The sequence below is a fragment of the Egretta garzetta genome, unplaced genomic scaffold (genome assembly GCF_000687185.1).
Source record: "Egretta garzetta isolate BGI_Z169 unplaced genomic scaffold, ASM68718v1 scaffold79, whole genome shotgun sequence".
Classification (NCBI taxonomy): domain Eukaryota; kingdom Metazoa; phylum Chordata; class Aves; order Pelecaniformes; family Ardeidae; genus Egretta; species Egretta garzetta.
This window is the reverse complement of record NW_009260791.1, coordinates 7,919,084-7,932,640: the sequence shown is the minus strand read 5'-3', so window position 1 is coordinate 7,932,640 and position 13,557 is coordinate 7,919,084. Positions and strand designations below refer to the sequence as shown.

General features: G+C 35.4%; 1 protein-coding gene across 2 annotated transcripts in view; it reads right to left on the bottom strand.

Annotated features, from left to right (window-relative positions):
• Positions 1-3,041: 3,041 nt before the first annotated feature.
• Positions 3,042-13,557, bottom strand: part of STRN3 (striatin 3) — a 44,676-nt gene continuing 34,160 nt past the window's right edge. The window contains exons 12-17 of one of the 2 annotated variants that reach the window (XM_009646705.2): positions 12,145-12,266; positions 10,402-10,569; positions 9,999-10,139; positions 8,482-8,589; positions 6,074-6,160; positions 3,042-5,943 (exon numbers count right to left, since the gene is read on the bottom strand). In XM_009646705.2, the coding sequence (XP_009645000.1) occupies positions 5,774-5,943; positions 6,074-6,160; positions 8,482-8,589; positions 9,999-10,139; positions 10,402-10,569; positions 12,145-12,266 (796 nt within the window). In that variant the 3' untranslated portion in view covers positions 3,042-5,773. The remainder of the gene's footprint in view (positions 5,944-6,073; positions 6,161-8,481; positions 8,590-9,998; positions 10,140-10,401; positions 10,570-12,144; positions 12,267-13,557) is intronic. The other variant, XM_035901946.1, reaches the window with a different exon arrangement.

Here is a 13,557-nt window from a genome sequence, read left to right as displayed (position 1 = left end):
ACATATATTTCTGCAGATCACACCCAGATTCATGACCTAACATTTATACCAGCTGCTCTTTCCTCCTACAGGTTTCTCAAGCCTCTGGAGCTTTTGGGAACAGCTGAGAGACAAAAGCAGAAGGGAGAAAGAAGTTAGCAAGTCAGCTAGCACTAATGAACATTTAAGACTGAATAGAATTAAAAATCTTTGTAATATTATCAAAAACAGCTGCAAAAAGCTCATTACCTTGAAAACCACTTAAAAAAAAAAATCGGTCCCATAGCCAAAGCCCATCCCATTTATTTTTTGTCAAAAAGGAACCTGAGGCTAGAGCTGCAAATCATTCTCTTATGGTGGTATTGTCCCTTCAGGTTATAGAGTCTCCAACACATCAAGTCAAAGACATCCAAAAAGACTCCTTGATCACTAAGTGAAATATTTATTCTAAGGTATTCTTTGAAGTAGAATGGAGCGTTTCACTGTAAGAGGTTATAAATCTCACCCTGTATCTTTTGTGATAGAAATGAACAATTCTACAAGCCACATAATAATTAAGCTAGCATTATCTTTATTTGAAAGACCATCACTTTTGAAAGGATTAATGCAATTTGTAAGCAATAGGGCAATATCAATACTTTTGAACTTTGCTAAAACATACAGCTCCCAATAATACTCTGTTTAAAAGAGGCAGCCTTTAACCCACACAGCTAGTACAAGGTCACTATTAAATTCCTACCTGTAGTCTCAGTTTTACAAATATATAAATTCACAGCACTGATCCTTTAGTTTATAAAGTTTTAAATTCTGTAATAGATCCACTAATTTGAATCAGTTTAAAATAAGAGCATCAAAAGTCTCACAGCACTAGTAAGATTTAAGTAACAGAACACTATATTCTCCACGTTAACTGAAGACAACTGTGTATGTTGTTTGCGTATGACAATATTAAACGGTTGAAATTGCTACTTGCTATTTTGCTAGAGGTCAATAGCTAACAACCAACAATAGCTTAGGGTCCCAATGGGGTACATGAAGTGGAGCTGTATGCTTGTAGGAATCGGTTCTTCTCTCTCCTCCAGTTAAGACAACATGCTAGAGATTTAGTGTTACTCTGACAATGTTATGTTATAGCATGACATACAAACAAAGAATTCTTCTTCTGCCAGATTAAATGCCCTAGCACTGCTCCTATACACAGCTGGTGCACTAGGATGGCTAAGGGTTGGCTAACTGTTGGCCTCCCCATTTAGTTTGCTTCAGGAAAACTAGACCAAATCAGTTGTAACACGAGACATGGCCTTCCAGGAGGAAATATTATCAACACCACATTCAAGATGTATGGGAATTAAGAACTAGAAAATTAAAGATCTCCTAATAAGGTTTTAGGTCTCAAAAAACTCCCCAGGCCTTACGGACATCTGTTCAGTCTGATGTGTGTCTAAAGAAATTAAACTATAGCTTAAGTACACATCAACAACTTTCAGTTTACTGTCTTCAGCAGAGACTTCTACAGCACCGAAGCCAGAGGTTCAGTGATTCTTGAAAAAGAGCGCCTTATGACCTCAGCTACCTCGTGCTGCCTCCTTCCCATTACTAGGGATCTCACCAGAGTTAAATTAACTTCCTTAAACACTGCTAATATTAAAAAATAAAAGTATTTTGTTGCTATACACGCACTAGATGACTTCTCTTGTGGGGGGCCATTAAGATACCCAGGGTAAGAGGGAAGACTAAAAAGAAAGCCTGTTGTTTCCCATTATCAAGGCAGTCAAAAGTTGGTTCTGTGCTAACATTGGAAACAAAGTAATGTATTTTTGACATTTATAATGCTTTGTAGCTTGAACTATTAATTTTAAATTATCTATTAATATAAGCCATTTAGTTTGCATAGGCCTCAAGGATCAACACAGCAAGCATTAAATATGGCATTTAAACCTTCATTCATGCTTACCTCAGATGTAGCATTTAAAAACAATTCCAGAGCCTTCTGGTTTTGTTAATTTTTTTTTTCTTTTAAAAAAGTTCTCAAAAAAAGAACGTAAATATACACACACACACAGTGTAAATACAACTAAAAGGTAAAGTCAGTCATGCTTTTTCTGGGAGGAAAAAAAGAGTTACTCATTTTTCCAGCAGGATTTCTGTAGACCACTTTATCTGTGTTTAGCCTCCCTGCAATAATATCAGTTGCTCAACTGGGATGCATTTGTTTGAGATGCCTTTTATGTGAAATGGTAGCTAGAAGGAAGAATAGTCAGTACTGTATGAGCAAGCAGCTTTCCACTGATTTGAGATGGGAAGTGCTAGAGAAGCACATAATAATAATAGTAGTATACCAATACAGAGAGTGCTATCCGTTTTAAATAGATCAATTAACATAGGAGAAATGGACAGCCTCTGATAACATATCCTCAAGCCTACACAGTTTTTCCACTAGGAAAAATCTACCAATTATCTTCTGGCAAATAAATTCTTCCTTAGAATTTCCAAATTAGGAAAGGTTCTTGACCAGGCCTTGCTAGACCCTTTTTCAGATGTATTTAATATTCAAGTAGACAAGATGCTGGACTACAGTCACCACTCATTGGCTTAAAATAATTCCTACAATAAAAAGCAAGATGGGGAGTAAGTCTGTTAGATCAATCTTACCCTAATTGCATCATTAAACACATTTAGACATCTTTCCATTCAGGTTCTAAATGCAAGTCCTTTGTGTCTTTCTTGCAAAAGAGAAGTAAAACAGTTCTTCCATAAGTTGAGGTGTTTTTACTAAATGAAAACATTTATTTCAGCACTATCTTTTTTCCCCATCATCAGTACTACAGCTCTTCTGTTCTAAAAAACCAAAAACCAAGTAAAGGTTTTAGGATGTTATACCCACAATAAATAAAGATGCATAGTAGAGACTATTGGCAATATTCAGTAAATGAAGCCTCACTACAGCATTTGATCCTCTATGCATTAGCGAACTTAAGATGACAGTTAAGATTTCAATTAAGGAAAATAAGCAAATATTTTTGGTTTTACCATTTCAATTTTAATACAATTCAAAAAAAAGGTTAAATGTTATGCATGGCAATGTTTATTAAACAATCACATTTCATTTAAGCATTAAAATGCAGCAGTCTGGAAAAACTGCCAGAAACAATGTTTGGCTTCAGAAAAGGCGATTATGAAATTACTTCCAATAAAATTCAAATACTCTCTTGTCTGTTGATTAGTTGAATGCTTTAGACTGGAAGGAACGAAAAGTGCAAATCAGCTGAATGTTACTTTCAAAAGTAAAGTCTTAGTGTCCTACAAGCAGTTACTGAAAGGCCTCACCTCAATCTTCATGATAAAGGACATAACTCTCCAATTTCTATACAATTAAAATTTACTGTAACATTTCAAACAATGTAACATTATTACTAAGCCAAAATTACTTTCAGAATATAACTGCAGTATTCTGCCTACCATGAGCACCTTTTTTTCCTTTCTTTTTTTTTAAACCTAATTTATTTGACATGAGATGGCATGAGATACACTCTCACTGCAAAACTGGAAACTTACATGGAACAATACAGTTACAACCACTTATAGGAACATGTTCCAGCTTAGGGTAATTTATATCACATACTGGTTTTACATGAAAATCTAAGACTCATATTGTGGTATTCTGCTTCTGCTGACACACTTTCAGCAAAGTGACTCATCACAGAGTAGCTAAACGTTGACCTGCAGCTTAGCCTTTTGCAAAAAGATTGCCCTTTTGCACGTCATCTTTACTGGAGGACTTGTAAAGAAATGGACAAAGGTTAACAGAGAACATTTGACACATGGGTAAATTTTAAGCATTCAAATTGTTTGTTTTGTTTTTTGTTTTTTAATTCAGCACAGTGCTTCAGTGGCAGTTTGAAATACCAACAGAGTATCTTTCTGGCTCCTAGATCATTTGAGAATCACTTCATACAGAGACATAGTGAAAAACAGCGCGATTATCATCTTATAAAGGCTCTGAGAATACACCAGCAATTTTACATTTGTTCTTGTAAAAATCTTGAAAAATATTGTGGAAACATGTTCTTATATGTGGGTATACTGCTGCTTGAACTGAACAGCTGGTTGACATCCAGACAACTATTACAATTTTCCAAAAGCAAGGCAGCTTATAAGTATAATAAACAAATGGTCATTTTGCTAAAATTTAGACTTTCGTAATTTGTAGAATGACACTTTCAAACTGTGCAACACAAAATAATGTAGCCAACAGTAACATACAGGTACACCATTTAATATTTATTATATGCATTTTATATACATTATTTTTCAACAGCTGTACTTTTGCTATGTGGTACAATCTTAAAAATTTGCTGATTCATAGTTTGTAAAACAGAAACCTTACAAAACTCATCAAAACTCGCAAACTGATCAGAAAAGTTTTGTGGAAGACTAGAAAAAATACTTTATTGTATTAATCATGCATTACACAAACAAAATCTTTAGTTACACCATAAACTGAAGCACATCTGAAAATAAAATAAAAGCAGGGAATAACTAGTCAAAACACAGCAGATTTATGAATCTTGAATCAACTACTTTTGTATTCTATTTGAAACGCAAATAAAAATATTTTTCACTCCAAAAGTTCTGAAACAAGATTGTTTTTTGGAATAAACTCCACTCCAGGTACTTAATCAGAGGAAAAAGAAATTATTGGTTTGCAACTTTAGAATTATCAAATTTCCCATTTTCTCATCTATTTTAGACTGTTCAAAGAGTGCCATAATAGATACACAGGGCCCTTTAACACACTACATAAAAGGATATAAAGACCAACAAAAAGTGAAATAAATAACAATAGGCCATTAGCAAGATGGGTAATCCTTGATAAATAAACTCGTAAATACAGTAAGATGTACAAAATATCACATAGTGATAGGATGCCAAGATTAAATTTTTTTTTTTTTTTTTTAAAGAGTTCATTCGGGGGTGTTAACCCCTCTGTGTTTCATTTGAACACATTTTACAGTCCTTTATTTATGAAGACAGTTATGCGATGATGATGAATTAGCATCCTTATGCAAGGACTTAGCTGAGCTGTATTAGGCAAAAGAAGGGAAGAGTGTGGTTACACGGCAGCGGGTCAGTGAGATCTCTGTGTTTTAGGGTTCTATAATGCAGAAAAACATTATCAATACAATCTTGAGCACTGTTGTGACAGGCTAAATATATAAAAAGACTTATAAAAACTAGAATTTTATCCAAACATTTTGTGCAACTAATGCTAAAATATTTTAAGTTAAATTTCCTTTTCTTTAAAGCAAAATAAAAGTTTAAAAGGGGAATCTGTGGCATTCAACTGATAAACAGAAGATTACTAAGAGATGAAAAGAAAGCTACTCTTGGAGCTCACTTCCCCCCACAAGAGCACCACATTCCTAACCCTAAGGCAGCACACAGAGTCCAAAATAAAAGTCTTTTGTAAGATCAGACTCCACGTTTGCTTAAAGACACCTAAAGAACAGACATACGCTCAGTTCATATCCAGTCAAGGCTACAAATACTGGTTTTCTTTTTTGTATTTCTCCCCACCCCCCCAAATACAGTAATTACAGTTAAATGAATGAGCCTGACATTGTTCAAGATGTGGTGACTTTTCACCAACTTACACCTGCCCCACATAAGAACCTTCACCCAGGCAGATCAGATGTAGTGTCTTATTGGTAACCTTATCATTGATGGCAGTGACGCATTCCCTCTTTTTTGTCCAAACAGACCTGCTGTTATGACGCAGGTTTGTTCTGCTATGTCACACAAATACTTTGGCAAGGGCATCAGCTCCTGCACTGGCAATATATGCTTTTGACGGATGAAATGCTACATCATAAATTGATTCATCCAGCTTTTTCCTATGAGCTGTTATTTCTTGCACACACGTTTTGCTGTCCAAATTCCATAACCTAATGGAACAATCATGGCCTGTTTAGGAAAAAAAGAAAAAAAAAAAAAAAAAGACAGACAAAAGACAAAGTTAGATTTTTCAGACACTTGAAGTGCATCACAAATGCAAAATTATTAGAGAGCATATAGAATATGAAAAAACCCTTACTTCCAGACATTAAATAGATTCCATTAGGATCTACAGCTAGACTTGTGACGGCATCCAAGTGAGCAACCATAGAATGGATCATTTTACCTAAAAGCAAAATAAACAGTGAATTTCCTGTGAAGTAGTGTTTCTTTTAAAAATAACGTTCCCATTAAATGCCATGCAGAATAACATGCTTTTTTAATTGCAATAATATCTGAATTATATGAATGTATTAGAAGTTACTAACTTTCAACTGCAGAGTCTTGTATAAGCATATGGGTAAATGACACACAACTCTCAAAAAGGCATCCCATTATAAGCACTCTTTTTATCCATCTGTCATCTTTACTGGTAGCAATGACAAAGACCACCAATGAATCCTAAAATGACTGGGCAAGAACCTCAATTTTTAGTCCCTTAAATGTCCTAATACCTGCCCCAATAGGACAAAGCGTTGATGAAGCTTTGTAAAAAGAGACTTACTGAGTCATACCAAAGGTCCATCTAACTATGTCATTGCTAGGAGAGAATATTGGTGGTAAACCAGGGAAGAAAATAAAAACAAGGCAACCCTAAGTGATTCTTGCCCAGAATACTCTAATAATTAACTGCTTCTAATAATTAACTGTTCAGTTATGTCACAAACCAGAGGTGTTATCTCTGCATTCAACTAATCTCAATGCATTTCTTTTCAGTGGCCTCCATTCCTGGACTCTTAGTAACATCTTTAGCATCTCATGATGCTTTTTTGGAAGGAGTTGCAAAATGTTTAACTGCACATTATAACAACCACCACCTCTTTCTGTTTTGAACTTGTCACTTGTTGGGGGTTATCAACTGAACCTTAGTTCAAGTACTAGAAAAGAGAGCAAATAAATTCCTTTAAGGCCACGACTAATATGAAGAAAGTTTAACAACTTTCCCCAGTGGTCTGCCTCCCTGAAGAATCTCAGCCTATTTCATTTCTAAGATTCTTCCTGAAGAAGCTAAAAGCTACTGGATGTTTCTGATCATCTTTTTAATCATTCTCTGAAACGTTTTAATTTGGCTATATCCCTTCTGAGATAAGAGAGACTGGGGTAACACAAAGTACACATGTGGATACACCAAGAATTCATAGAAAGGTACTGACAATGATTCTTTTGCTTGTTTATTCCTTTCCTTCCTCCTAACATTAAATTTGCTGTTCTGACTGCTAAGTGCCAAACTGACATTTTCATCCAACCTCTTCTTATAACTCTGAGGTTTTACCTTGAGTAAGAACAGTCAGTCCAGAGATAATTATTTTTATAATATAAAGTTTGTTTTCTCTTACATGCATTTTTTCACATTTATCCACACGGAATTTAATTTGCCTGCTCTTAAGTCTATTAAGATCTTCAGGTCTTCCTCGTCAGCCTTCATCTTTAATAACCTGAATTAATGAATGTCAGTCAACTGTCAACATACCATCCCCTGTCCAGACAATTCCCATTATGTTGAACTAATGCTGATCCCTCCAGGACTTGGTAATTTTTTATTTGACAAAGTGACTGTTTACTTCTACATTCTGTTTCCTGTCTTTGACCTGATTATTTGTTCATGCAACATTTTTCTCCTTATTCTACATCTTTGTTTCTTTAAAGTAATGAATTTTAATTTCAGCACAATCATTTCAACACATTTAATGACCACAACTCAAGCACAGACTTCATGGCAGATGAGAAGGGGAAAAGAAAATGCCTTAGCTTTTTAAAACAAAAAACCCAGGAACACCATCCCCCACCCTGCGCAAACCTAACACACTTACAACAGGGGTTTTGCACATGTGCTTACTTAAAGTCACCTTATGCCGACTTTTTTTTTTTCTTCTTGGTAGGATAACATGCAAGAAGTGACTGATAATTTGATGAATGGGAAATTTATGTTTGTTCTTACAATTATTCCAACATTTTTGCCCCTCTTTTTTTCCAGATACTTTTCTGTTTTATAACTTAACAACTTAAGTATTACACTACTACAATGACTTTAGTGTTATTTCTTGCCCTAATAGGTACTGAGCAATGCTCTTTGCTACTGAGAGTTGAAAAGTGTAACTGATATATGCTTAGAATTAAAAGCATAGAAGTGATGAAGATAGGAAGAAAATGGCAGATATATTCTATAAATTAGCAAAGCACTAACTTAAGAGGACCTTCTTGTCCCTCACAACTATCTCTCCCTGTTTTGAGAGAGTATTTTCTGACTGCTGAAGTGACAATTGCAACAGATATCACTATTTCATAGAAAAGGTACTAAAGAGGTTTAATCTTTCTTACAAATACCAAAAGTTCCCTTGTGTAAAACTGCATCACTAGTAAGTTTTCTACAAATGGATTCTCCCTATATCCATCCAGACTTACTTTAAATATATTCATACATATAAGTTAGGTTCTCTTTATCCTTACCCGTTTTGTTGTCAAAAAATTTGATGTGTCTATCTTCATGTGCTGTAATAGTTACAGGAAGTGTGGGATGACTTACTACCTTGTTAATATGATTATTTGATTGTACACCTGAAAACAAAATTAAAAAAAATTCACCTGCCTTAAAGAAAGGATTAAAGTTAAAATGAGAATGTTTTAGCATTACACTTCAGCTTACTATATTGATTAATATTATAGAAATAACATTTTAGGTAGAGCATCAATGAATCTCCTAAGAAATGAATAATAGCTTCTCGCTTTACAGGATGGGGCTAAGCCAGGTATACTCTAGCCAATACACTGTAAAGTTGAAGTGGTTTATACACATGAAAGATTCTTGAGAGTGCTAGCAAACAGACCAAGCAAGTACTGCAAGGCAGCACTAGCCAACTAGAAACAAACCATGGCATCTAGAATATGTTTAGCACACACCTCTTACACCTCCACATCAAAAAAAGACTTAGCCTGGGAAAAAAAAAAAAAAAAAAAACCAACCAGAATCCAAATAACTGAAGTCAACCTAACCTATTAGATTGTCGGATATATTTATGTCTTATTTTAACTTAAAGAAACAGTGAATAGTTCAGAATCTCTTCAGAAGTTTTTAGAATACTCTCTAAAAAATATTTTATTATCTTGATATACCAGTGTTTTAATGCCTGTTGCCTTCATTTCTGTGCTTAATTTTTGTTGATTCCATTTAAGATTCTCTCTTCAAACGAGGAAAGGTTTCACTCCACTTTGTGATGTTCTTTCTCACTGTCAATGACAGCTGTTGCACAAGCTACTTAGAATATAGCTTTTACACAGTTTTGTAACCTGTGTTGAAGTCTTTATATAACCTACTTAGTACTTTAAGTATAATCACTGAGTAAACTGGACTACTTGGAGGGGAGAAGCAAATTCTTCCCTTGTACTATTCTTTTAGATCTCATTCCACAGAAAGGAATGACCAGAGAGGTTTTCCTTATGGAACACTTTCATAGGTTCAAGAAAAGAAGGCTCCTCTATCTAGAATTTCATTAGACACATAAAATTCTTAAAAGAGCTACATCTTTGTAGCACCTGATTTGTAGCAACAGAATTTCTAGTAATAAAAGTTCCACAGGAGAGAATGTTTAATCACAACCTGTGCAGAATTTTAAACCAACTATTATTCTGCTTAATTCTCTTGTTTACTTATCTCAATATCGTCCATGTCAAGGCTATATAATGAAAACTGTGTTTTAATATGCAATTCAGACAACTGCATCTTGAGAAACCTTAGCTTAGAGAACAAAACCTGTTGCTTTCACTATCTTTAACCACTTTCAAATCCCGCTAATCCACAATCTTTTCCATCACGTCTGTTCCAAGGATCTTTAAGCATCTAACCAATTTTCAAATTGCATGCTGCAGGAGAGAAGCAAAACTTTCTCATTTAATTCAGCATATAATAAAACTTGGATAAATGTACCTCATCCAAGATGGATATTTAATACAGAAGAGGCTTTACTTACCAGATTCTATTTGTGATGAAAGCATTACCACTGACTGGGATGTTTCTAAATCATAGATGACTGTGCTGCCGGTGTTAAAAGATGCCACCATATGGGCAGGGTCACAACCTATAAAGTCAACTGATGTAGGTATTCCATGCTCTAGAAAGAGGAAAAAACAGTCTTTAGAAAGAATTAAACACTTTTAAAATTCTTGACAGTTTAAACGTTTAGTTTGTTTTACACTCATACTTTAAAGAAATTCATTCCCTACTTTAGAGTAATGCAAGAACATCAGCATTACTTTATTAAAAGATATTTTCTCTTTAGCCCTGTTACCTAGTTTTGATAAATGGAGATAATGAGCCTGAATGCCTCATCAGCTGCCTCATAACAGATTTTTAAAACCACTGAAAAAGCTTACCTTTCTCTCCATTGTAAGTGCAAATACAGGGCATTTTTTCTGGTGGGTTCCATAGTCTAATAGTGCCATCTGCTGAACAAGATAGTAAGTGATTCTTTACACCGCTGTAAGCAAGACCCCAGACCGCATCTGTGTGAGCAATTAATGTGCCAGCTAGAACGTTTGGCTCTGGAAAAAACAAAAGTTCAGAAATGAAACCTTTTCAGTGAAGAAACAGCAAGTAAGTATTTCTTGTACCTCAATATGAATTAAGTTCCACAGAAAACTGTCATACATCCCCCCAGCCCTTCCTGCTTAAGCAATAGCTAGAATATTACACAGGAGGTCATTTAGAACAACTACTGCCAGCTTTCTCAACTGTCCCCCGCCCCGCAAACCAATACACACTTGTTACCACTTCTGAGGCATTTGCATCTTCCCTCCAAATTCACTATCTTAAAGATGCTTTGTCACAGCCCTTCCTCTGTACAAGGTGCAAAACCACCTAACAAAATCAGCTTTCACATTTAAGTGACGCCTAATCACTGATGCCTAATGCTGTTTTTACTCAGTATACTCTGCTCACACAGGGGCATGCTCTGAAACTCTCAAGCACCTTAATAATTAAAACAAGATTATTTCTGTTGTGGAACTCCCGCATACTTATTTCTGTTGTCAATCTCCCACATACTTTATAGTTGTCTTTTATAGAGGGGTTTTTAATCTATTCTCTATAAGGCTTTGAGTAGAGAAGTGAGAGAAAAAGATAAATGGAAAGAAATAAAGCCAGATAAATCACTAAAATTCAGTTTTCCAGGAAATTAAAAACAAGTTGGTCTGGCAAGCGAAAACCCTGCTAACAAGCTTTAGGGAGGAAAAACATCCTATTAGAGCTCTCTCTTCTAAAAATAACTTTGTCAGTTGAGACAGTTCTGTCTGAGGTCCATGAAAATGATAACAACAATCCTACCTGCATGAATAAATCAGACCATTTTTAGTGATTAGACTATACTGAATGAATTTTTAGCAGAAAGGCATAATTTGAGCTACATATCGGTTTTAAGGGACATGGTGTAGTGAGTCTTTCTAAATCAGTGCGAGACAGCACTGCTTCCCATCTCTCCCCATCTCACTGCAACAGATTATGCAGCCTAAGCTTTGTATTAGCTCACTTGGTACATTGACACAAGGGAGAGAGGAAGAAATCTTGACCCTGTCCCATTCAAACTTCAGTCAACCATGGAACCACACCCTTAGAATTACACTAAACACAAAATGCTGATCGGCATCAATGGCAGGAGAGTGATGCACAGTTTTCCAAGCAGTTATCAGCTCTTTAATTTTAGAGACATTGGTTATGGGAATTGAGATGCAAATCAGAAACATGAGACAGAATTTGAGTACACTTATCTTAGTTTTCTGAGAAATTCCTATCAGAAGAAATAAATAATCATTCAAAAATTTGGAATTTTGTTTCAAAGTAGTAAGCATGCTTCTTAAAAAGTAAGTTATGATTAAATTTTTCTTTACCATTTAAAACTCAGAAATTGCCAGTCTTCCTATTACAGTTCTATACAACATATGCCCCCAAGGCAAGTGGGAATAAATAAGTAATGTCTATCACATCAAAAAGTGGAAAACACACAATTAAATTGATAAATGACAGTTACATTTCACAAAAGCTCTAGAAAACAGATTAGCATCAAGCAGAAAATTAATGTTGAAGACAATGGTCATGAGATGTTTACCTTTTAAGGTACTTACCATAGGTATCATATGGATCCACGTTAGGGCTAGGCATGTTCCACCACTGGATGGTTGCATCAATACCACCACTGAAACACTGTTCTCCGTTGGAACTAATTGCCAGTGACAATACAGGTCCACTATTGGGAGACAGAAAAAAAGAAGTTTATTGATACTTACAGGATAGAAGTGAAAATTAGCTATCTACTTCAAAAAAAAAATTGGATTGGATCAAGTAGTTTATAAAGAATTTACACTCCAAAGAAACAATTTGGTTAAAACCTTTTTTAAGTCTTAACAAGTGATACCAACTCGTATTAAAATGTTAATAACAAATTAACTAAAACTATCCAGATTCAAGCAATTCAAAGAACATCATCTTATTTCTCAGAAGCAATAGTAACTAAACCTACAGATGGCGAGTTCTTACAGTGCATCTATACACTGCTCTAATAGCAGTGCTAAAAGAGGTGGTTGTAGCCTCACCTGCTCCCCCCACCCCCAATTTTTTTGCTCATCCTATTTTAGGAACTGACACTGACCTATGCCCCAGTAAACTGCTTCAGAAAAATGATCCCAGAAAGAGTACTTTTTAGCCAAGGTTAGCCTTTTACTGGTGTAACTTCAACCCGTTTGCTGTGATATCAGACAAGCACAAGCTGTAGCCCAAAGGAAGCAGCAGGTCTACTTCTTTGGACACACTACTCAGGTCAGGTTTAACTGTATTGTAAAACCATATCCCCCAAATTAGATGCCTGGCTCACTTGATGGGCCATGTTCAGGATATAAGGATGTCACTGGTTGTTTAAGTGCAGATGACCAAACTAGAATTACATATTTGAAGATGGTGAAAAGGAAGACTATTGGTTGAATGCACCTACATATTTGGCAAAGTAAAGATCAAAGCTGGGCTGAAAGTGAATGTTGCTCAAAGCTTGCCTGATGGGAAAAATAGTAAAATTACTTTGTTACCAGTCCCATTGGAAGTTACAGTGTGGGTATCAGTTCTGTATCAAAACTTCCTCAAACCTTACCTTTTGGTATTCAGTAACAAAATCCCAAATAGCCCAAATTTAGACAGAGAAAGAAATTTGAAGGGAATACAATTGGTCACCAACCCTCAATCACTCAAAAGAACAACTGTATTTAAACATGAGAACAGATTAGTGACCCAGCCCTACGGAAGGGTATTTTACACTTGAGCTACTAAGTGCAAAGTAAGACATTACATTCTATCAAGTAAGTGGCTTAAGGGAAGGAGGAGGGTGATGGTAGCATGTGTAGATTTCCCAATGCAAACTACTCTTTTTTTTTTTTTTTCGGTTGAGGCCAGCACAGGAAGTGTTATCCACTTCCACACTGATTGAAGAGCTCTTGTGAAGCTTACCTGCTAACTGGGTTGGAGACTGGATCTTTAGTTATATAAGCAAA